Genomic DNA, 26,110 nt, shown 5'->3' on the forward strand with positions numbered 1-26,110 from the left:
GCTCACTTCAGACCTCTCAAAGTGGGGCTTCAGGCAGTTAACATGCAGGACCTGCAAGGGTTCCTGGGAGACCACAAGTCCACCATGTAGGTAACAGGACTCTTGTCCTCTACCACCTCAAAGGGGCCGGTCCACTTAATGAACCTGTTGCCCATGGCTGTCTTGGGGTCCAGAGGCCCCACGATGTCAATGCCCACTCGCTCGAATGGGGTACTGACAACTGGAAAGGGCTGGAGTGGGGCCTTGATCTTCCCCCCACTCTTCCCACTTGCCTGGCAAGTTTCACATGTCCCGCAGTGAGCATTTGAGCTCCTGCGCATCTGGGGCCAATGAAAGTGGGTTACCAGCCTTTCGAAGGTTTTGGTCTGCCCCAGATGTCCGGCCAATGGCACATCATGTGCCAACCCCAGTAGGAAGGCTCTGAAACGCTGGGGTACCACCAGCACACGGGCTGACCCAGGCTCAGCAACCTTAGGCTCGCTGTAAAGGAGGTCATTCTCCCAATAGATCAGATGTGATCCTGACTGATCACCTGCTGCCTGGGCTGCCGCCTGTCGCCGCAGCCCCTCAAGAGAAGGGCACGTTCTCTGCTGTTCACAAAATTCCTCTCTGGTGGGCCTTCCTTCCTGCTGCCAATGGGTCAGCTCAGGCAGGTCCTCAAGTTCGGCTACTTGTTCCCCTGTAGGTTCCAGGGCATCCCCCTCAAGGTCTGCTCCCTCCTGGACCGTGGGAACCATGGGGGCCAGTTTCCCACGCCCCTACCCCTTCTCTCTAAGGCAGAGGCCTGGGCCATACTTTCAGGCTCCAGGTCCTTCTGAACATCCTTACTGGCAGCCATGAACCGAGTGGTCGCGTAGGCCCACTCAGGCAGACCCATTTCCAAGTGAGATTTCCTCTCCACCATAGCCCACGGGGGGTTCACTAAATCGTTGCCCAACAGACAGTCTACTGGCATGGCTGGCCTCACAGCTACTTGAAGAGTTCCTGAGACCCCCCACTCAAAGGGAACTTGAGCCACCTCTCACTGGCTCTCAGAGTTGTCTGCTGACACTACTGGGCAGAAAGCATGGGGGACAACCTGCTCTTTGGACACCAACCAGAAGCTGACAGCAGTCACACTAGCACCTGTGTCCCTCAGAGCCTCCACCCTATGGCCATTGATGGCCAACCACTGCCTGTGCTTCTTAGTGTTATCAGGCAGCATGGGGTTAAGGGACCTTCTCAAAGTCTCCTAGCGAGACAAGGGTCAATTCTACGGATCCCACCCACCTTGGGCACCCATCTCCTCCCCTTCCAGGAGAATAGCAATCTGGCGGGGGGCGCACATGGTGGTGCATTGGAGTCCCTCTGGGGACACTGGGGATTGTAATACCAGTGGCCCACTTGACCACACTTAAAACAAGTAAGGGGACCCCTCTGAACAGGCCTACCCGTCGGGGGCACTAGCGTCTTCTCAGGGGGAGGCTGGGACACCACTCCTTGGTTCCCTTGGGAATTACCTTGGGCCCTCTCTGGAACTCCCTCGGTTTACCCCTGCCACCCCCCCCCCCCACTTCTCTGCTGGGGACCCTGCCCACCTTTGGCGAAGTCTCCCACAGGACCCTTGTGAACCCGGGTGCTCACCCAGTGGTCCGCCTCCTCAGCAAGCTTCCTAGGATTAGTTAGCTTGCTATCAATAAGTTGCCGGCATACCTCTGGAAAACAGTTACTAGATAAATGCTCCCATGCAAACAAATCATACAATTGCTCAAACATTTCCACTTTGCTACCCTTTACCCAGCGATCCATTGCTCTGCAAAAACAAAAAGACACATATTCAACCCAAGTGGTACCCTCTAACATCTTACAGTTTCTAAATCTCTGCCTGTACATTTCTGGGGTCAAACCATATCGAGTCATCAAGGCCTTTTTCATATGGGCATACACCATCGTGCTATCGTCAGGCAGATCCAACAGGGTATCCCTCCCATCACTCACAAAGCATCCCCACAACCCCGCTCCCCAATCCTTGTCGGGGACCCGGTGGGACACCATGGCTATCTCATATGCAGCAAACCATTGCCCAATAGCCTCACTCTTATGGAAATCCTTGATGACATCCTTAGGTATGTAAACTCTACTCTCGGTAGGTACTAACAGTATGCTGCCACCAGAGGGGGAGATCTCTGAACTCTTAGCCTTGATCTCCAACTCCCTCAATACTCTCATTTTCTCAAGTTCAAATGCCAACCTGTTATTCTCAATATCCAACTTCTTACTCTCTAGGTCCTTCTGACCTTCTAACTTGGCCATCTCAAAACTATGCCTCCTATCTCTCTCCCTGTCCTCCATCTTTTCTGGAGACAGACCCTTTGAGGACACACAAGTACCTGGATTGGAAAGTGCTTTACCTCCCACTAAATCCACTTCGTCATCCTGCTGCCCTCCAGCATTCTCTCCCTCATCCCTAGCGGAAACTCTCGCTTCTAACCAGGCCTTAAGGGCCTTCTGATACTCCTCCTTCCTAGAGAGACCTGCAACAGGGACTGTGAATCGCTTGCAAAAAGACTTTAGCTATTTGGCAGTGTAGGTTTCTAACCTATCTTCCTGAAAGATGAGATCCTCCGAAGCATTGGACGTTGGCCTACCCATTGTAGACATAACTGGCAATTACAATCAACAATAGAACAAAATCAAACCGTATGTGGTTGCGCCTAGGCCTACACTCACTAGTAGCGTACACTAGTTATTGTATGTGGATCATAAATGCAAGTCCTGATCCTCACCGCTGACCACCTATTTTAGAAATGGGGATCTCTAGTTGGCAGCGGCTGGCGCCGAGGTCCAACTAGGGATCCTTCTTCCTAAGTCAGAGTAAGAGGGCTACACCCTTTGACAACACCTGCTCAACCCTGTGGTAACGCAGCACGAGCAGACAGGCCTATCTCAGAGGCAGTGTGTGAAGCATTTATGACCATACACAATAACGCAGGAAGGACGCTACAAACAGACACCACAAGTAGTTATAGAAAAATAGTTATCTTTATATAGACTGAAAACAAGGCTTAAAAGCACTCCAGAAACCACAATGCATAAGCAGATTTATATCATATGTTCTGGAGCTGCCCCACAATACAATCATGCTGGCAAAATATTCACAAATCACTCGGAGAACTCACGGGGCTCACACACCTGACCACCTGGGAAGCCTGAACACGAGGCTTAAAAGTGCTCAAGAAACTACAATGCACATAATTACAGATACACTTCAAAAGCAATCAAGGCACTCAAAATGGAGTGAACTTCGCTCGAGGCCGGGGTCCACGCGACCCGGTGATGCACAATGTACCTGAGATTTAAAGGGGGCACGGCACGCAGCCTCACAAGGAAGCCGCGGTGATAACAGGCGGACTCGCAGCGGCCACAGCGCCCTGCTGTAGCGGTCCGCAGCGTGCACTCATGATAATCCTGGGGTGGGGCTTAAGGCGGGCACCCAGCGGCACACGCAGGTGATAATAAGATCCTCGAAGTGGTGATTAGTGCGGGCACTCAGCGGCACAGCTCCTCAGCTGCAGCGGCCAACACTAGCGATGTCGATGATTCTCGTAGGACGGCAAATGCGGGCACTCAGCGGCACAGCTCCTCAGCTGCAGCAGCCCACAATAGCGATTGCGATGATTCTCGTAGCATGGCAAATGCGGGCACTCAGCAGCACAGCTCCTCAGCTGCAGCGGCCTACAATAGCGACTGCGATGATTCTCGTAAGACGGCAAATGCGGGCACTCTGCTGCACAGCTCCTCAGCTGCAGCGGCCCACAATGGCGATAGCAATGATTTGGGTAACACAGGCAAATGCGGGCTCTTAGCAGCAACAGCTCCTCAGCTGCAGCGGCCCACAATAGCGATAACAATGACTTTGGTAACACAGACAAATGCAGGCTCTCAGCGCCACCAGCTCCTCAGCTGCAGCGGCCCACAATGGCGATAGCAATGACTTGGGTAACACAGGCAAATGCCGGCTCTCAGCGGCAACAGCTCCTCAACTGCGGCGGCCCACAATGGCGATAGCGATGATTTGGGTAACACAGGCAAATGTGGGCTCTAAGCAGCAACAGCTCCTCAGCTGCTGCGGCCCACAATGGCGATAGCGATGACTTGGGTAACACAGGCAAATGCGGGCTCTCAGCAGCAACAGCTCCTCAGCTGCGACGGCTCACAATAGCGATAATGATGATTTTCGTAGTAGGGCAAATGTGGGCTCTCAGCGGCAACATCTCCTCAGCTGCGACGGCCCACAATAGCGATATGATGACTTTCAGCCCTTGTTCCCCGCAGTAGAACCAGAGGCTCTGGAATTCTCAACAGAGGCCTCACCTGCAAGTAGAATTCCCCTCAAATAGGAGTCAGGGTGGCTGATGGGTGAAGTCTAATGTCCCTGAATCTTCAGCAGGAAGCAAGTTCAAATCAGGCCCTTGGGTAGTTGCTTCAGCAAGATGGATGAAAGTTTCAAAGTCCTTTCCCTCTAGTTACACGGACAGAGGTTCGTCTTGACATCCAGAAGTAACACACCGTGTAGGGGTTTTAGCACAGATCTTTTACCCCAAAAGTCTTCGTCCTCAAAAAGTTACAAATCACTGAACCCAGCCAGAACCAGTTTGGTGTCATCCTGGAGCACTTTGTTTACAAGGCTGTATCCTGCCTTTCAGGAAGAGGGGGTCTACTATCAGACGCACAGTGGGAGGTGGAGCCATCATTCACCTTGCCAGGCACAGCCCTGCTCAGATCAAAGGGTCACCCATCCCCATACTCCAACTGCAGATTTCTCTATTCAATCCAGGTCGGGCTCAGCCTGCCCTGTCCCTCCAAAACCAGACAGCCAATACACATAACAGTAGAGCACACTGGAAGGTTTAGGCAAGAAAATACCCACTTTCTAAAAATGGCATTTTCAACCACAGAATATGAAAATAATCTTCACTACCAGATGCACTTTAATATTCTGAGCTCAGGCATACTAAATTTGGCTTTCCTATCAGGTTCCTTGGGTCAATTAGGATTATAGAAGGTAATGCAGTTAATTTACAATAGGGAGCATTTGCGCTGTGGCACTGAATGGCAGTGGCACAGCGCCCAGAGCATCTAACACCAGCAAACACAGAGGAGACAAAGCGAAAAATGGAAGGGAGACCCACGTCAGTGGTGCCAGGTCTAACAACATGGTAAAGCTAAACATTTTCCAGATCCAGTCTGACACCTGGGGAATATTCAAAAGGCGAGGAATCAGCAGTTAGAAGTATCCATCAGAATAAAATATAAAGAAAGATTCTAGTGTGACTTGGGGGTGGTGGAGTATAGAGGGCTCCAGTGATCAAATGCTTTGGACCTGTGGACAGCTGAGGTAGTTTTGGCTTTGGAATATAGAGTTAATGGGTCCTCCATAATTATATATTGCTATCAACATCTTCCAAATAGTCTGGCAATACATACACTATTAATGGGGACTATTAACATGGCCACTCATAAATATAATATATTAAACATATTTATAGTGACAGGGTTTACCAACTCAGAATTGATCATACAATTAATAGCCTAAAGGTGCTCCAAACATAATTTAACACTTTCTAGTGCCACAACAACTAAATATGTGTTTAAGGATTGCCACTGAATGTCGTCTTCCCTTGTAATAAACAGTCCATGTGCATGCTTCAGTTCTGAATTGAGTACATCATTTAACTTGGCCTCCGGTCTGATTGTCCACCGAATGCTTTCTTCTCTACGGCTATTCTTTATTCAAACTATCATACTGTTCATATTTTGAATATGAATAGTCAAGCTCAACTGATGGTAGTTTTCTCAAATGAGTGGGTGATTATCTATAATGTGAATGACCATACAGTGCTTCGCTCCTCTTCTTTTACTGGGTTGCATATCCACTGGTTCAATGCTTGCTACCACCTAATATTCTTACTACCATAAATTATGCTATGTCCAATTCTATTTTAAATTTTCCCCATTTGTTGATACCTTCTACTAGGAGCAAGACCTCTGACTTCCTGGTCAGGGCAACTGCTCTCACCTTGCGCAGCTCCATCCTTACGGAACTGCCCCCAGTGCATTCTGATGACCCCAGGTAGGTGTTTGAGGCCCTACTCCACCCACAGGCTCCTGCCTGTGCTTCATCCCGGGTGGTCCAGGAAGGAGCCCGCTCTTCTGCTGGTCCGCTCTGTCAGCCTTTTTCTGTCTTTTTCTGTTTGCTGTTTATTCTGTCTTTTTATGTTTTGTTTTTCTGTCTTTGCCTTTTTTGCCTGTTTCTCTGTTTGCCTCTGTTTTTTCCTTGCGTTTTGCCTTCTTTCTGCCGCTGCTGCCCCATGGCCCCTCCCCCACATCGTGTTCCTGCTCTCACCTCCCGCCTCTCAGCTGCTCTCCCTTCACCGACCCCTACTTAATGGCAGCAGCTGCGAGGCCGCGCGCAGTGGCGCGCCCAAGGCATGCCTGTCTGTGCCCATCCGTGACCCAACCACGACCAGCGCCAGGGATCGTGGTCCCCTGACCTACCATTGCTACGACCCCAGTACTCTCCACGAACTCAACCCTGGACGCAACAACTGCCAGTTCTCAATGCCGATCAACTCCCAAGGCCAATTCTCCTCCTGCTGCTGCACCTTCACCCCCCTCCGGACCCAGACAGCCACCTCAAACCCACCAGACGCCAGCTTACACAACCTCCTGAGCTGCATCCTCTTCAACATGTGCTCTCTGCACAGACACTCAGTAGAGGTTTGGGACCTCCTCAACACTCACTTGCCTGATGTACCCTTCCTCACAGAAACCTGGACAAACGCCAGCTCTGCTACCGACATCGCAACCGCCATCCCCGAAGCATACAAGATCCTGAGGAAAGACCACCCCGGAGGAAGCCTCACCATCGTTCGCAGAAGCTCCCTCCGACTGACAACCTCCAACTCAGACGACGCCTCGCCTCCACATGGAGCACATACACTTCCAACCCAAACCCAGAATGACCCTCCGTGGAACACTCACCTACAGACCGCCTGTAACCCGCTCCCCGTTCACCAATGCCATCACAGACTTCATTGCTCCCCACGCCCTTGCCTCTACAGACTACATACTGCTCAGAGACCCGAACTTCCATCTATACAACCTCAGCAAACACAACACCCCCACCCTCCAAGAGAATCTCGTCGACATTGGACTGAAGCAACTCCTCCCCACCCCCACCCACATGGCAGGACACACTCTCGACCCAATCTTCGCCAGAGGTAACAACATTCGCTTCAGTCACACCATGCAACCTTTCTGGACAGACCACCACTGCGTCAATTTCTCCTTTTCAAAACTCACCGCACACAAGCTCACGCCACGCCTCCCACGCAGAAACTCCACCCTCGGCTGCACTCCTACCCCTATCATGACAGACACCAACATAGCAGCAAACGACCTTCACCAATGGGTCGCCAACTGCGGCAACACTCTTGCCCCCCTCCAGAACCCTGGCAGACATAATGCGAAAGCCACCTGGTTCACCACGACCTCCAAGCGTTCATGCAGACAACTGGAGAAAGGATGGAGAAACAGCAATACTATGGAAGCACGCACTGCCTACAAGGCCGCCACCACGGCACACCAACAACTCATCAAATCAACTAAGAGAAACTTCATTCAGGACAGAATCCTCTCCAACTCCCACAACTCCAAGGAACTCTTCGCCATCAAACAAGAATTCACCAGACCCCACTACCAACGTCCCTCCCAAGACGTCTGCAACAAACTCAGCTCCTTCTTCCACCACAAGATCAGGACGCTCTACGACAACTTCGACGACCAAAACCACAGCACCGACCCTACACCGTCCATAAGCGAGCCCCCCACCCAGCCAACCCTCTTCACCTGGATCCCTGTCACCACAGAAGACACCGCAAAGACTATGAAAAAATTCTACTCCGGATCATCCACTGACCCGTGCCCGCCACACATCTTCCATAAGGTCACAACCACCATTGCACCAGAACTACGACGGACAATCAACTCTGTCTTCAAAACAGCCACATTCCCCGACGACTTGAAACGCGCCGAAGTCAAACCCCTCCTAAAGAAAACGACGGCAGACCCAACTGAACTCATGAACTACAGGCCCATCTCTCTTTTCCCCTTCGCCGCCAAAGTCATTGAGAAAGTCGTCAACACACAGCTAATGCACTTCATAGAAAACAACATCCTCGACTCCTCTCTATCCCCATTCCGAGGAACCACAGCACCAAGACCGCCCTCATAGCCACCACTGACGACATCCGCAGCCTCCCCGATCAAGGCCACACTGCAGCCCTCATACTACTAGACCTCTCAGCAGCCTTCGACACTGTCTCCCACCGCACACTAGCCGCCAGACTCCACGACGCCGGTATCCAGGTAACTGCCTTGGACTGGTTTCAATCTTTTCTCTCAGGCAGAACACAAAGAATAAGACTCCCGCCCTTCCTCTCCGAACTCACAGAGATCAGATGCGGAGTACCCCAAGGATCCTCCCTCAGCCTCACACTCTTCAAAATCTATATGGCCCCCCTCACAACCATTGTCAGAAAACACGGACTCAACACAGTATCATACGCTGACGACACCCAGCTCATGCTCTCCCTCACCAAGGGACCCAACATCACCAGACACAGTTTTCAAGAAGGAATAAAGGACGTTGCTTCCTGGATAAGCTCAACTTGGGGAAAACGGAAGTCCTCATCCTCAGGTTTACCCCCTCTGCATGGGGCAACACCTGGTGGCCCCCTGCCCTTGGAAACCCACCCACCCCTACGGACCACGCCCGCAACCTCGGCATCATATTCGACTCCTCACTCACCATGAATCGCCATATCAACGCTGTGCCCTCCACATGCTTCAACACCCTCTGCATACCTTCAAATGGATCCCCCCGACTCCAGGAAGCCTGTCACCCATGCACTCATCACCATCAGACTGGACTACGGGAATGCAAGCACCAGACCATCCAGAACGCCACAGCCAGACTCGTCCTCAGCATCCCCCTACACGACCACATCACCCCATGACACAACCACATCACCCAGCACCTTCGCAACATCCACTGACTCCCAGTCGAAAAAAGAATAAAATTCAAACTGCTTCCTCACAGCTACAAAGCCCTCCATAACACCGGACCCCAATACCTCAACGAACGTATATCCTTCCACGCCCCCAAGAGAAACCTCCGGTCCGCCGACCTTGCCCTTGCCTCTGTCCCCCGCATCCACAGGGCCAGAGCAGGTGGCAGATCTTTCTGCTACATCGCGGCCCAGACCTGGAACGCACTCCCCCTCAGCATTAGACGAAGCCCGACACTGCACCTATTCAGAAAGGACCTCAAGACCTTTCTCTTCTGATGACCACGGAGCTGCCCACACCCCCCTCAGCGCCTTGAGACCCTCAGGGGTGAGTAGTGCGCACTATAAATCCCTGATTGATTGACTGACTACTTGATCACCTTTCCGTCTTATCCTGTGTTCATTCCTTGTCTGTCATTCGTCGCATTCTTTGTAGATTGAATTAACTAATCCCCCCTTTTCTCATTGTTTCTCTTCCTTTCTTAAGATAATCTACCCCGTCTAAAGTCCTTTACTCTCCATTTCTATTTCAACTGATACCCCCTTTTCCAGGATCCATGTTGTGTATAGTTATATGTGTGTCTGCGTTGAATATTTTACCATGTCTTATTGCCGTGTTTGTGGCCATATCATCTCTCTTATTTGCTCATCGTCATTGTCTTGCTTAGTATAATATATTTATATAGGTATGTTCCTATTTGCATTTATTGACACGCATGCTTCTGTTTCCTGACATTTTGGTTCTTTACTCAGCTATCACTTTTAGTAATGTCCTAGTTAACTGACATTGCAGCGGTTGTCCTGCACGCCCTTTGTTGACATTCTGGGATTATGTTTAACATGGTTTGTCTAGGTCTTGTTCCACTGAATGTTCTCTGCATTACTGAAAATAAAGACGGGTTACACACAAAAGAATCGCTGCGTTTTTTTCAGCCATATTTTTCTTTTTACTTTTTGAGGGAATTCTGGTTCCAACCCATAAAAACTCGGAGGTTTTTTTTGCTGTTGGACCTCTGATTTTCTTTTTAACCCCTTCTGTGACACATGACCACCAAATGGAGTTTTACCCACTGTAATGCTCCAAGGAAACAGATGAGTAGTAACTTCCAGTTTTTAAAACAAGGTCAGCCACTGTGCAACTGGAGTAACGAGCTCTAAACAGGCTGTGTGACAAGAGATAAGCATAAACAAACATGTGCACAGGTATCGGCTGAGCAAAGACGACTGGTTACTAACTCAGCTGAACAGCTGCATACAGGTAGCCTCCGTGACAGATGGGGCACAGACAAAAAGTAACATGATCTGCAAAGCAAAAGGAATTGCACCATCTCATTTTATGACTAGTGAAGCGTGTACTTTTTTCACTGTACAATACATGTGTAAGTTGTGCTCTACTGTATTTCCAGATTGACATATGATACAAAAGTCAGGGTAAATGCCTTGTATACAAAATGGTGGGCTTGGATATCAAAATTAAGACCCTGTCAACCAAAGACCTCTAAACACAATAGGCCCATTTCTGTGGGATCAGGTTTCTTGTGCTGGAGGAAGTTAGAGGGTTACGGTCTGTGTAGCTGTTCTAGCAAAAACAACCTTTTAATTAGCTCAGAGGATGTTACCATATAGGACCAGGAGAGACACAATTTGGGTTCCATTCACCACAGGAGGTTTAATTGAAATTTTTGAGGGACAATAATAGCATTGGGTGGGTGGAACGTGACTCCAAGAGAAGATGTGCCTCAAATTTGGTGAGAGCTGCCATCTTTCATCCTTCCCGTTGCACAAAACATGGGTGGGAAAACGGGTATTTGGTAATCAGTTTGAGGGTCCGCAGTATGGAGGCCTCAAGACACAAGAGAGGACAGACCCCAAATGTCACAGATGGGGCATTGTAACTTCTGATTGCCCTCTAACCTCTCAAAATGAATTTCTCACATTTATTTATTGGAAACCTTGCAGTATTGTTGAGTGTGATATGGCCTTCTATCAATATTCTAAGGTATTTCACAATGTAGTTGGTGAACTGTGTTGCAAAAAGAATTGTTCAACAAGATTTATTTTATATCTCGGAGAAGAACACCTTCTAACCCCCTACAGAGGGGGGGGGGGGTGCTTATTAAGCTCGCTTTGTGCTGTGTGGTTGATACTCGAAATGTTCCAGGACTGCTTTCAGCTCCTAGTTCAGCTAAATTAATGTGCAGTGGACGTTTATTCATATGAGTATCCAACATGAAACTCAGTTTGTGCAAGGTCACATATTATCGCTGATTCATTTAAATATAACTAGAGAGGAGAGCTGACAGGCACACAGAAAAGCTGATAAAAAGTAGCTTCAACTTTGTGTTTTTTGAGGCAGCAGTAGTTTCACCAAGTCAGACATTGGAACCCTTTTTTGAACTCAGAGCTTTTTATTGTTAAGAAAACAAAAAAAAAGTAAAGAATATGTCTTCTTTCTCCAAATTTCTGAAACAACAGCAAGTGCATTAGAAGACAAAAGGTTTTTTTTTGTTTTTTTTTTACAATCACGGCCAGTTTATCGTTACAGGTCATAGTAGATCTGGTGGTAGGTTGTGTGTAGCTTTTACCGACTTTAGAGGAAACCAAGAAACATAATAAATATTTTCATACAAAGCACTTGCGTAATAAACTGAGTTGTACATTTTGACATGTATAATGTACAGGCGCTTGGCCCTGGAATCCATCTGAAGGCGATGGGTTCTAGGTCTTCCAATACAGGTCTGTCCCATAAAAGACGTGGAATAGAAGAAGGCTGGCATGTTTTAGCTGTCAATTTTTAAAGACTACTTCCCTTAAATCCAGGGTTTCTCCATGAAGCAACCTTCAGAGCAGCTCGATGTCGCAGAATAGGAAAAGCGACAATGCACTGTGGACTATTTCACATCTTCTGCAGAAAACTGGTTCACAATTTTAGATCACAACCTAAACATCAGCGTGAAAGTACACCCATCTGCAGTGGCAGAATTCGTTAAACAAATTAGAATTTCGTGTTTTACTTTCAATTGTATAAAACACTGACAGCTAGCAGGTAGCAAAATCAGGGCCACCTTCTAACAATAATTCAAGTTTTGCCTCTTTAGGGTGAAATCTGTTGGGGTGCCTTTTGATTTGTGTAATCAGGAGAACAGCATGTAGTTTGCCAGACCTGTTTTCCCGCAGTAGGCTTTTTCAGTCACAGAAAGGGGGTAATTTTGGAACTAAGATACGTCTGAACAATTTCTTGCAGCATTTACAAAGCTATTTCAGGGGCCACTTTGTCCACCACAGGCAGTCAATGTTCAGGCCTGCTTTGCGTCACCCGCTTGAGTCTCTTGCTGCTCATCCTGGCTATCTGCATTCGCTGTTTGGGAGTTAACCTCTGTATAGACAACCACATTTGTTACCTGTTGATCTATCCCGTCTTCAGATAAATTGTGACTATCCACAACAGTGCCAGCTTGCAGAATCTCTTGAGACTCCGCTGTCTCTATCACTGTATGAGAATATATGCCAGCCTCATCCTGTACATCTTCTTGTGGTAGTTCTGTTACAAAATAATGTGTTGTGCCTTCCGGGAAGCTTCCATTGGACCCCTGAACCATAGCTTGGGCTATGTCTTCTGTGACTATGATCTGTGAAACTTCCCCATCAGATTCAACTAGGTTCATGTGCTGACTTCCAAGTTGGAGAGCGCGACCACTTGTGTCTCGCATCATTAAGCGAGAGCCTTCTCTAGAGAGCATATGCACAGTTCCTTCATTGTTCAAAATAACTTGAGTGACTCCTTCCTTCATCAGCTGGTCTGCTGCAACTGAATCACAAACTGCAAACTCAAGCACTCCCTGGACCATTTTCCTGAAGGCAGCCTGAGCAGATTCCTGAGATGTAAAGATGGTGGCTGGATGAGTGACTTGTGTTACTTCAGTCCCTGATTCCATAATAATCGGACGCTCTTGAACATCATGGAAGACTTCCATTTCATGTGTCTCTATTTCATTAGAAATGCCAGTGGCATTTTGGTCTGCCAAGCCATCTTCCTGATTAGACTCTGTTCTGAGCTGGTGCCCTTTGTTCTCTTCCACCTCCCCCAACTCAGTTACAGCACAAAGTAAGGCATCAAGCGCTGAAGTGGAGTCCGAGGTTTGCAATGCGGACTCCTCTAAAACGCTCTGGGTCATGACTTGTTGGACTACCGTGCTGCTGGAATTCGTAACTGTCTCAAACGCAATAGACTCATTAACATCTGCTTCTCCTACTGGGCCTTCAACTACTACCACTTGGGTGCTCCCATCTTGCAGATGCTCACTGATGATCTGTCCCGGAATCATACCACCCACGTGCGAAGCATTCTGAGTCGTTGTTATGACTTGACCATCCTCTGTAATATGGACGACACTCGCCACTTGACCGGCCATTGCTAAAGTTTGAAGGGTAGCAGCCGCAGTTTCCTCAACAGAGGCATCAATGGCAAAATCACCACCATATTCCTCAGAAAACCCTTGAAAAATTATAACTTGCTGCACTTGTTCAGGCGATTGGGATTCTTCAAGTTCACTCGTAATGGGTTCTTCTTTAATTGGGCAGCTCTCTTCTGTGGTAGCGAAAGTGCTGATAGTCTCCACAAAGGTTGCACCTTGGCCCTTCAGTCGACATTCGTAAGACTTTGAGACGATACCTAAAAAAACAAGAAATAAAAAAGTCTGTTATGTGATTTGTAAACAGAGGCATGTGTTTAATCTTCAAAATAGTTTATCGAAGGAACAATAGGGCATCCTTTTTTATGAACCCACTTACATTTTATTTTTGCTGAAAATTAGTAAAAAAATAAAGATATTTCTTTACAGTCAAATTTGAAATCATCTAATGAATTTGTGTCAAACTCAAAACTGGATTGCCATTCCCGTTTTGCAATTGCCAAAGTTTGTTAAGCTGTTGTTTTTAATAATTCTAAAAACTTTATATCAATGACAAAGACAGTCAGGTTGATCTAATCTGCACGTTTTCCTACCATCTGTAGCGCCACAGATATTTTATCACCTTATCAGCAAAATCATTCAATGTGACAGTGAAGCAGCACTTCATTAATTTGTATTTGATCTATTTGTAATGGGTGCAAAAACAACATGTGTAGGACTAATGATTTTGTTTCCCTAACTGGTACAATGTAATGGCAGAGCTTCCCCGAGCTAGGTTAATATTAAGACTCAGGTTAGAGCAAAGACAGCATGGTTAAAAGTGGCTGCACCTTTGGGCCTTCCCAATAACAATTAAGCTAATTGACATTGGCTGTTGCTATAATAGATCATTTCCACTCCCAGTCTGCTACAATCCTCATCTATCCTTTCACAAACTCTTGGCCTACAAACAGAACTATAGACAGTTTACAGCGAATCATAAACATGTTTTTTCACAAAGGGGTTCTGACTAACATCCAATAGACAACTACGATACCACTTAGCACCCCAACATGGAAAACACTCCTCTGATCCACTTTTACCCAACTATAACTTTATGTTATATACGCCTGTAAAATGTATCTGCCCCTGCTTTGAACTGCTATGCATGGGCACAGAAATGGGGGAGCCATATATAACATGGCCTCTACTCCCTGTCCCAACTGTAAAAAAGAAAAATACCTGGCCTCCTGCCATCCATATCCACTACCCTGTGCCTTCCCCGCCTCTCTCCTCATGTAGCTGTGCTCTCTGGTCTCCTATGGAGCAGAAACCAATCATTGCATCCACAGACTCTCAACTTTTGTTTCCTACTGCTGCTAGACTTTATACTTTATCAGACTTTATTTCGGTCATACGAATATAAAAGTACAATATAACTCTTACATAAAATATTAAAATATGGGTTGGGCAAACGTATAATAGCAAAGTCCTCTAGATGAATTGTGCAGTTCAGCTCATAAGTTTAAACTTACAAATTGATATAAACTTTAAAACGTAACATGAGCATCAGTCCATGTGGAACGGAGCCAGGCCTGTGGTGCATACCCACTATCTGGAACACCCAGCAAAAGCCTCAGCAAAAAACTCCAGAGAAGCAAAATCTTTTACTGTTGCTAAGTCATGGCAGTGAATAACCAGATTCCACATCTGGTATTTACCATAGACGTTTTCAGTGAGAACAATCGCTTACTTTCTATCATCACAGTCTCTTTTTGATCTCCTTCCCAACTAATCTATCAGACCATTGCTTTAATCACTTGCTTGATAACACACTGCATCGCTACTACAGATTCTCTATTGTGACCTAATCTCAATCATATCATCCAAAACACACTATACTCATTTACAGTGCCTTGGACTGTGCAAATCCACCACACACAACCATTATTTACATATATTCACTGATTTCCAAGCTGTGGCTCCTGACTCTACAACTGCTCTTGTTTTATCGCCTCACCCTTTTACTTCTACCTCATCGTTCACTTAGCTAGCTACCTCTAGAATACCCCACTACCAACTTCAATTAAAACATGACGTACCAATCTACTAATCACTAGTGTATAAGGGATTAGCACAGAGAAGAGGCAAATTCCATTGTTTAGGATGTTGAAGTTACATTTTAGCACCATCAAAGTTAACATTCGCCCCATATCTAGTAGCATCTCCACCACCCCCACCATAAAATGTTTATATATAGATAGATACATATATATATAGCACCTCTTCCAAGGAATTTCTATTAAAGTTTCATTGCATTGCAAGTTGATGCACTAATATATCTGGGATGTAGAAGTCATAACTCCGCTCATTCAGGGGAGTGAAATAAGGTCCACAACTTTATGGGTCAGAATCATCCAACCCACCAAAAGGTGCTGCAGCCCAATTCTGTACCTACACCAGTGTTGTCATCAGTATCACTAAATAAATTAGTCTTTTAAACCTCAATCTGAGAGGGCAAAAGAGATTCCTTCAAAGTTCCTTTCAGGGAAATATAACTCAAATAAACATAAGTGTTTCCTCTTTCCAGGCTGCTTGACAGGACACTATCCTTTCTCAGATCACAACAAAACTAGATTAGGAATCTAGGGTAATTCTTTACAAAGTCATCCTATAGGAAATGTAGGTAGCCTGAATAAAAGTCAACAGCCTCCAGAGTTTCAGGATCTTCTCAACAATTAGCAACTGATTCTTTCAACCAGAAGACAAGACAATATCTTCATGAAGCCACCATTTTAATGTCGGGAACATTTAAGGTCTGAAAACCCATTTGCCTATATGCCACAAGATCGCCTTCATCAAATGAATTAAGCTAGTTAAGTTCTTGCATCACTATCACAAATGTAAGATGTTTAGGATGCTTTTCCAAACATTTTCATACAATGCACAGATCTGCTGCATAAGTTAATCACACACATTATTTTTGCAGCTTTGGGCCAGCATGATCAACCCATATACCTTGGATTTGCACTGAGCTCAGAGAATTCATTCATGAAGGTCCTGAAACACATGTAAAGGAAGCCTGTAGTACAGTCACATCCGTCAATGATGAACATATATTAAAGGAGTGTACGATATGCAGCTGAGTCTTTAATGCACACAGGGCTCCCAGATACCCCAACCAACCACACCAAATACCACTTCTCTGCTGCCAGCAGTGGGTTTACATTGAAGTTCCAGGAAAACGAAGCCCCAGTGCTCCTCCCACCACAGTAATCTTAAACTACGCAGTCAATCAATCAAATAAAATACGCTTTATTCGGTTATTTGCATAAAAACCATAAAAGGAAAATACAGTAGTAAATCCATTAAAATGTGCAAGCAAAGACAATAAGCCACACATTTAAAAAATAAATAAATATCCAGACTCTTACAACCCAATGATAATATCAGTCACAAGTTTTCCGCAATCTCTAGACAGATTTCAGAAAACATGCCACATTTAAAATTACTTCTTCAGGTAGCAGTTGCAGGTACAAAGGAGCAGGACACACTTGATGGAAGTTACGCAGTCTCAAGTTTCACACCCAATCCCACAGAACCCATGGATGTTCTTCAGGACAAGCTACCTCTAGCACATCTGATGCAATGATTAAATATCTGTTACAATCATTAACACCACACTTGTTAAAGTATGACACAGTGGTGCCAGGGAACTCTAGCAATTAAGTGATAGGATTTTAATACAGCTAGAAAAAATGATACAAATCAATGTAACAATCACTCATCTCCACTAATCACGATCACCAATTCTAGTCTGAGTCTGGGCAGACAACAGTTTCTACACTCGAAACTCAGGAGGTGGCTGACATGTGGACTCCGTCAACACCACCAAATCCAATCTTTGACCCTTTTCCTCCAATTTCCTGGGGCAATATCCAGTAGGACCTGGTCTGCTGTTCCTCAGTGTAGTTCTTTAAAGTCAACTGTCCAGATGACAGCGACCACTCAACTGGGCTATTGTACACTTTATCAGAGTCTGCCTGAAGGCTACAGTGCTCATCTATTGATAGTCCAGAACGACACAGTACACTTTATCAGAGTCGGCCTGAAGGCTACAGCGCTCATCTATTGATAGTCCAGAACGACACTTGTGAGCTTATGCCACATCTTAAGCTGTGTAATAATATAACTACAGCATTCAGTGCCCCTCGTTTACTCTCTGTTATTCACTATTAGCACTCAGAGTAAAGCGTTCAGTGCTGGCCGGGCAACAAGAATGATCTATTTGTGGGCAATAGCCACCTCTACAGGCCAACAGCAGGAGCATTCTATGGCTGCCAGCACCCTGCTCCTCTGGCGTGTCTTGTCCCGATTGGCAGCTCCAACTCACACCCAATTCAAGATGCACCACTCCTCTGAATGCAGCAGAAGTATTTCACCAGAAGCCGCTCATGCATTCACTTTATGCTGGCCCTTCACCTTCCCAGTCAAATGGAGATGTAAGGCCTAACAACATCAGAAAAGACGAAAAAATATAAAATGCCTGTTTATGTTTTCCACTGTTCTGCAGCATTTGGGCTTCCATCACTTATTTAAGAAAGCATGAGTCTTAGACAAGGCTGCCACACACTCTGGAATGACTTACAGGGGCAACTGTATGGGCTGACACTTAAAACCAGCTTTAGGTAGAAACTAAACACTTTTAAGGACATTCTGTTAAGGGTCAATTGGTGCATAGTACTTCGTCGATTCTGCAGATACTCCATGCTGCTTCCGGCTGTCGGACAAGTTTGACACATCCAGTACTTTGCAATACATCTTTCCTCGAATCAACTACAGTGTATGGCATAGGTTTATTATTCAACTGGCCATCAATTAAAGACTAAACCCAAAGGGCTTCCAAAGCACCACCTTAACAATACACAGAGGTCAAAGTGGATGGAAACGATTAGGAAAGCCATTCTCAAGCTTCTTTTTTCCTATACATTTTGTTAAAAAGTAACCATTGCTGACCGGTTAACCTGGCCTTACCCTGCACAAGTACGGAATAATATTTAATCTACTGTAGGAGGATGGAAGGGCAGCTAAAAACAGAAACTAGGCTTCTTGTATAAAAGTCTTGTGAACGTGCTAAAGGTGTTAATTAGCAGAGGTAAAAGTTGCATAGCTGACACCGTATGGCTTTAATTGATACTTCATCATGACTGAGAAAAACCAGCATGATTGTCAAGGCAGAATAATTACTAATCTTTTTGCAGAGGGTCTGTAGGGATTTAGACGAGTTTTTCAGTGTGTCCCCGCAATGGCAACAGATCTAAAAATCTAACACACTCGTTTCCAACAAGTTGTTTTTGGTAATCTTTTTCCTTATTCTGTTTTTGAGACCGAGTGTTTTACGATCCCAGTAAAAGCGGATGCTACTGTCTATTTGTAGACCGTTTTCTACCTGCCAGAACGTTAGGTTACAGCTCCACCTGCCAGAAGGTTGGGTTTCAGCTCCACTTACCAGAGGGTTAGGTTTCAGCTCCACCTGCTAGAAGGCTAGGTTTGAGCTCTACCTGCAAGAAGGTTAGGTTTCAGCTCCACTTACCAAAAGTTTAGGTTTCAGCTCCACCTGCTAGAAGGTTAGGTTTGAGCTCTACCTGCAAGAAGGTTAGGTTTCAGCTCCAATTACCAGAAGGTTAGGTTTCAGCTCCACCTGCTAGAAGGTTAGGTTTGAGCTCTACCTGCAAGAAGGTTAGGTTTTAGCTCCACTTACCAGAAGGTTAGGTTTCAGCTCCACCTGCTAGAAGGTTAGGTTTGAGCTCTACCTGCAAGAAGATTAGACTTTAGTTCTACCTGCTAGAAGGTTAGGTTTCAGCTCTACTGAAGGGTTTCGGTTCTGGAAAGGGCTCCTGGAAAGGATCATTAGTGTGGATTTGAAAACTATCTCCTGCTTATTGGGGAAGGAGGCGGGATCCCTAGTACAATGCTATGCCCAATGCATCATGGATACTTTTCAAATCCCAAAAAGACTGTGTGCTGTGGTTTATGTCAGCATTCTTCCCATGTTTGAGACAAACAGCCAGAAAGTCCATGCAGAGATCAATCTGTATCCTGCGGGCCAAAGATTCTGAACCCAATGAGAAAGCTCAATTGGATAATACACATAGTCAAAAGAATTGTTTGTGGCATACTGGCCATAGGTTCCACTTGTAGTAAGATAGAAAAGTGGGTTATTGCACATACCGCAGTGATATGATTGTAAACTCTAACACGGATTCAAACTCTAGTGAGATATGTCCGTTCCAGCAATTTCACATTCTTTGACTAGTGATTAAAAGTTGTAGGTTTCTCACATTTTGCAGATGATAATAAACTGCAGAAATTATGTCAACAATCACGTTTTATACTTTTTAATAAACATGTTGAACACTGCTAAAATCTGTAACTTTCATTTAGTCAGCAAGTGAAGCCAGGCATTGTTCCAAAACAAATATATTTTGGGGATAAAGGGAGAGCGTGTTAAAGGAGACAAACCAAGAATGCCTTTATGAATTTACTTCAAATTGCAAATATGAATTTTTCATCAGGTATTCTTTCGCCTGAACTACGAATGGGAGGGTCAAAGGAGGGGGGCATCGAATAGGGGTAGGTTCGGTGGAGAGCATGGCGTTATGCAGTTTGAAGTTTAAGAACTAATTGATGCATACGACGGAAAGCTTTATTAATTTAATTCAAAGATTTGAAGTACATCTTTGGAAGAGGCTGCTCTGCTAGGTCTAAGAGTTTGTGTGAACCCCACGTTTAATTGCCTTCATGTCCATAAGACAGTTGAAGGATTTATCAGGGTGCAATGCACAATGTAGAGAGCTGAAAAAGAGCACGGTGTGTGGCTAGTTCTTCTAATTTCACATCTCACCATCCAGCAGGCAAGCAGTCAAGGAAATTGCAAACATTTCTACACAGAGAACATACAGAGATCTATAGAGACAGTTGCAAGTGCTACAAGTGACCCTGAAGACTGGGCTCTACAGTCATTATTTTATCTTGCTTCAAATTAGATCATAGCAGGATATGTTTTTTAAACTTTTGCCTTATGTCTTGCCCTGATCGACCACAGCCCCACAAAGTGTTTCACAAATTCAAACTGAGTTTATGTTTAGATTTTTTTTAAATTCTCATTTCTGTTCAGGGGACTATACAGCAGAATTGTAGTACTCGTCGAAAAAGCTAGGGAAAAATAGCAATGTACAGCCTTGATCAGTTTCTAAGTAATATAGTACAACTGATTTAATTTTTGGCAGTGCTATGATGCGGGAGAGCACAGAGCTCATATCAGTGTCTTCCTCCAGCGGCTTTGCACTTCTCAGGGCACTGCCAATGTGAATGATGCAAGCGGTGGGGCTCAGTATCCAAGAGGGACAGGAAGCAAAGACACAAAGCAAATAACCACTTCACAGCAGTGTTTTCCATAAAGCAAACCATGGAAATGACCTTCATAGATTTTCCTGCACATTTCTGCTTAACAGATGCAGAGGAATATTTGGTTAGTCCTGCGCTGGGGAGATAGGATGATTTGAGAGCCGGCACCAAATACAGCTACATACACAAATGTGCATGTAAAGTTAGTGTGCTATTGCTGCACTCCAAACAACACGAGATGTGCAAATATGAACCTCATTATAAACTCTTTCTGGAACTACTGACCACTTGGCAGGTTTTTTTTCTGGGTTTAGAGCTGGCTTGCAGATCCCATGCTTTTGAAACCACTCAATGTCTGCTTGAATCCAATGGTGTAATTGGTCAGTTCAGGCCCTTAAAGTAAACTATACCGGCAATGTCACAAGGGTGGTGAACAAGCTTAACTATTCCAAAATCTGAACCCCGCTCTCCAGCACAACCCAGCGGTTTGATCTCAGTTCATCAATGTGATTGTACGCTCATCATTTGAAACAGCATTTTCATACCTTCGAGTGCTGTTGGTGTTGCTCTGAAAAATGGCCCCTATAAAAGCTAACAGCCTCAACCAGACTGTAAAAGACTCACCCAAGGAAATGTTTTTAATTTCAACAATAATGAATTAATGTTAGGCTCCACAGATGTTCATGTGTCATTTAAACTAATGTGCACCATGGTGGCAACTGAACATTTTAACTGGACCACCAAGAGCACCTCAACCGAGAACGTCAACATGAGGACCTGAGGGTAACATAGACATTGCTTAGCAAAGTTGCCCTTGTTTGTAGTCACAAATAAGCAGACTTAAAGGCCAGAAGACCTGGTACCAATGCTTAGATATTATGCACTGGGAACTGTGGTGTAACTGATTGTTTGGTTCGTGCTAGTCGAGGACCTCTGCACTTCTTCTCCTGGTAGTAAAATGGAGCCCAGTGACTACAGCAGCAAAATATACAAACACCACAAAACAAAGTTAAAGTCAAGCTATTAAGGAGCACTGAAATGGAAAAACGCTTCTGTTTGGGGAAATCGTGCATACTAGGCTCATTGCGAATTTCAAACGAATTAGCAAACGTACTACAAAAAAAGTAGTAAAGTGGAGGCGATGATAGGGCAGTTCATTTCGAAACGACTACTTGGAGGTGTTTCATTTTGGGAGGCAGCAGTGATCAGAGAACGGGTTCCATTCCAGGAAGACTGTTTTTCTGTAGAGCTGGTATTTATCAAGCCACGTCATTAGCACTTTTTTTTTTTTTTTTTAACTATTTTCTTTCTTTTCCCTCTATTCTCGTTGCACAAGCCAGCATTTTTATATGCAAAGACCGCGTTTGCATTTTTCTTCCATCTCCTACACAAACTGAGCTGGAGGATATGTTTCCGTGTATGATGAGTGTTTGAGGAAATAAAGCTAACACGGCAAACTGTCCTCCCCCCATCTCGCCTTTATTGGGCTTTCTACCTGCCAGATTCCGCATGTTTTTTTAGCTACCAACTTTCTTCCCTCAAGACAGAATCTAGCGGGTAAATACTTTATACATTTGTTAAGCGTACATTTAATTAAAACGTACAGAATTTGTGCAGCAATCTCGAATGAAACAAATAAAACACAAGCTCCCCCACTCTCTTGGAGGCATACATTGTGAATGAAAAATGTCATTACAGGCAAAAAAAAAATTGCAGTAAACAGGGCCTACAGAGAGAAGTTTCCCCTGTAATGACATCCATAAAATACACAAATGGCACTTTTAGTACCATCCTGAATATGGCATTTTCTGTGCTCTACACACAATCTAAATGGTTTGATCATAGAGCATAATACTCCATTGGGTTTATAGAACAATCAATGTTCCATAAAATGATGTATTTATCCAATAGAAGGCTCAGCAGTTACTGGTGTATGACATCGTAGGACACTGGCTCTGCACTGTTTTGCAGCACACATGCTGGCTGTAAAACTTATCTAACACTTCTTCAACAACTTCATCTCATCTGTGTCAAGTAATTTGTTGAAGCCTCAGCTCCACGGGCGAAAAAAAAAAAAAAACTTGTAATAAAAATTCATAGGGTTTTCAGGAGAATGAAAGCCGTTGACAGTGGAAAGGTCACATTGTGCCTCTACTAAAGGGGTCAGGGGTCGCTCGCAGCCCAAAAAGAGAAAGTAGATTTCATGCATCGTGTAGCAGATAAAGATGACATTAAAGGGACTTGGCTCTGAAGAGGCGGGGAGAAAGGGGGGGGTTTGGTGTGGAGGAGTGAGTGAGAATTGGGGTGGGAGGGGGTGCCAGTGCTATCATTCTATATTGAGCAGTACTGTTAACCTACCAAATGCCGGGAGGAGCATTATTTTCTGCATTTGGAGGCTGCATTTACTCTTCATTAAAAACTGTGGTAACCTAACTGGCTATATTATTTTGCCAACACCTGAGTGCACAGTTGTAATGGGAAACCAGGTTTTATTTTTTTTACAAGTGATAAATCAGTTGAAAGCGATTGGCTTGCTGTTCTGCTTCTCGACTTTGACCAGTCAAGAAGTGAAGTACGGTTGCACCGCTGCAAATAGCAAGGTGAGTTATTATTGCAGTTTCTCCACGCCACAGAAACACATAAGCCTATGCAAGGCCAACGTCTCAGAATAATGCTTGCATAATAAGATTCAAATGAGTACGCCTCACTTCGTGATCAAATGTATCCAATCAAGATGTTCTATGTCCACAGACCAAATTAATGGAACCACGGACCACTGCGTTGAAACCTTGAGGGTTGTGCAGGCGCCAGCACACAGAATAAAGCGATTATGATAGGATCATGAGTTTGTATGGAGGACTGCCGACTAACTCGGACGGGAGCCAGCAAAGTAACTTGTGAGCAATTTACAGTACAATCTTATGGGGCGCATCAACTTGAGTAGTGTCCCACTACACCCGTGGGAGAGTAATGCCAAGCACAGCAATGACTGCACTGTACAAGGTAGATTAAAACCTCTCTATTTTGGCTTTACTGAGTCACTGAAAACGTTTAAGGCCAAGCCACAGAGGAAAAACCCCTCAAACATAAAGCAAGTTTACTGAGCCGGTCATCTTAAAAAGCTGGACTGCTACAGTGAGAGCATCAGAACATACAAGTCTTCACAAAAAAAGAAAACCATGTAGCAACAGAAATGGATCCATCAACCCGCTTTTGGATGTGTGTATTCTTTGTATCATGTCCCAGGTGCTTTAATACTGTTACTTGGCAACTGTGAAGCTTCCACTTCTTGAATCCGGCTTGTGGATTCTGAGAAGCTGGAGCTTGTAGTCAGTTCCGTAGGATCACAGACTGACCAGGGGTCGTTGCATGTATATTAAATAAAGCCTTCAACCTTTCAAATATACTGTGTCCTGTCCTCCCAAAAGTGGTGACGAGGATGGGATGTGAAAAAAGAGGACACAGTTTGGATAAGGTGTCTTGGATTAAGTGAACAAAGGTTTTGCGCGGTTATTGATGGAGCAATCGCATTGGGTTAACATTTATTTCTACACCTTGTCTTGGTAGTCATGGTATGGTGATCTTGAACTGCATGAGGATATGTGAAGCAGGCATTGACTTTGTGCTGGTATGAATATTCAAAACAAAGAAGCCCAAATGGCGCGATCTATGCATGTCACCGAGGTGAGAGATCACTCGTAGTAAGCACAGTGACCATCTGCAGTGTGACTGTGTGTGTATGCTGACTGAAGGTGTTTGGGGGCACTTATCGGGATAAGGCTGATGTGGACTAACTAAAGCTCACGGGTATTGAATTGGTTTGAAATCTGAAGAGATGCGCTCGAGGACGGTCATTGGGATTGTTGAGGAACATCGCTGTGCGTGGAAGCCTGCAGTGACAGGAGGTTCTCGAAGAAAAAGCCGTTGATACGCGCAGCTGTAATAGTGTCATGTTAATGCACACAGTATGGAAGGTGAGAAGAAAGAACACCTGATGCGCACAACTTAAGATGTAATTCACTGATGTGCACAGTTTTAAAAGCGTTACTGGTGCCAAGCCTGTAGCTGAACCCAAGAAAATGTCAAACTACAGATCATAAACTTTAATTTGTACGTTTTTAAAGGAAACTGCTAAAAGAGTTATTTAAAGACATTTTTTATATTTATTAAAAATAGAATTTAAGGGTAAAAGTTAGGTTTTTAATAAATATTTGGGAAAATTAACTTTTGAGAAATTATATTAATGGGCCTGCAGCACTGATTGTGCCACCCACACACTTAGCCTTTTAAACCTGCCATTGCAAGCCTGTCATTGCACGGCCTGTGTGTGCAGTTTACTGCCACTTCGACTTTGCATTTAAAACTAACTGCCAAGCTGTAAATTCCATTTTTATTACATATAAGTTACCCCTAAGGTAGGCCCTAGGTAGCAGACAGGGCAGGGTGCTATGTAACTAAAAGGTAGGACATGCACTGGTAAGTTTTGCAAGTCTGGTAGTGACAAATAACCAAATTCGTTTTTCACTAATGTGAGGCCTACTCCTCTCAAAGGTTGGCATTGCAAATTCCTTAATACACTTTTAAGTTGCAATTCCTGGTTAGAAAGGAGCAGCTGTTTCATGTTTTATATCTTTGGAATGGTAATGATAAATCCTCTTTATTGGTAAAGATGGATTTAACATTACTGTTTTAGAAAAGTCACTTACACAGGAATGGTAGGTGTGACAAAGAACTCATCTGTATTCTGATTGCTCTTCCTGGGCAGGAAGAGAGGGAGGAGCTGACACACCCGAATAGGCAGTTTCCTGTTTCCACACAAAGGCCTTATTACCCCCTACTGATAGTCTGGAGTCAGGGCTGGGATGAAAGGGCCTGTGTGCACTTCAAAAACCATTCTTTGATGTCACCTCTACTTTAGAGGCACAACTGGGTATAAGTATTGGGTCTCAGACCCTACCAGAAGAATACACTGCTGGACCTGTGAAGACCTCTTCTGTAGAAACTGCTGTGCTACAAGGATGGCCGCTCTGCATGACTGCTGCTCTGGAAAAACAGCTTTTCTGCTTTGCTGCCTGCTGATCTCTGCCCTGCTGAGGACAATGACTGGACCCATCCCACTTGAACCCAGAGTGACTCCAAGGGCTTGCCCCCTGTTCTGAAGTCTCAGGGCCACCAAAGACTTCCTTCAACTCTGCAACAACC

The 26,110-nt window shown here is 45.1% G+C and overlaps 1 protein-coding gene across 6 annotated transcripts in view; it reads right to left on the reverse strand.

Annotated features, from left to right (window-relative positions):
* Window positions 1-11,498: 11,498 nt before the first annotated feature.
* Window positions 11,499-26,110, reverse strand: part of ZNF407 (zinc finger protein 407) — a 1,626,307-nt gene continuing 1,611,695 nt past the window's right edge. For all 6 annotated transcript variants that reach the window (XM_085606953.1, XM_085606956.1, XM_085606954.1 and 3 more), the window contains one exon: window positions 11,499-13,782. In XM_085606953.1, coding sequence (XP_085463079.1) covers window positions 12,407-13,782 — 1,376 coding nt within the window. In that variant the 3' untranslated portion in view covers window positions 11,499-12,406. The remainder of the gene's footprint in view (window positions 13,783-26,110) is intronic.

This window comes from Triturus cristatus, chromosome 5_2, assembly GCF_964204655.1.
Source record: "Triturus cristatus chromosome 5_2, aTriCri1.1, whole genome shotgun sequence".
Taxonomy (NCBI): Eukaryota; Metazoa; Chordata; class Amphibia; order Caudata; family Salamandridae; genus Triturus; species Triturus cristatus.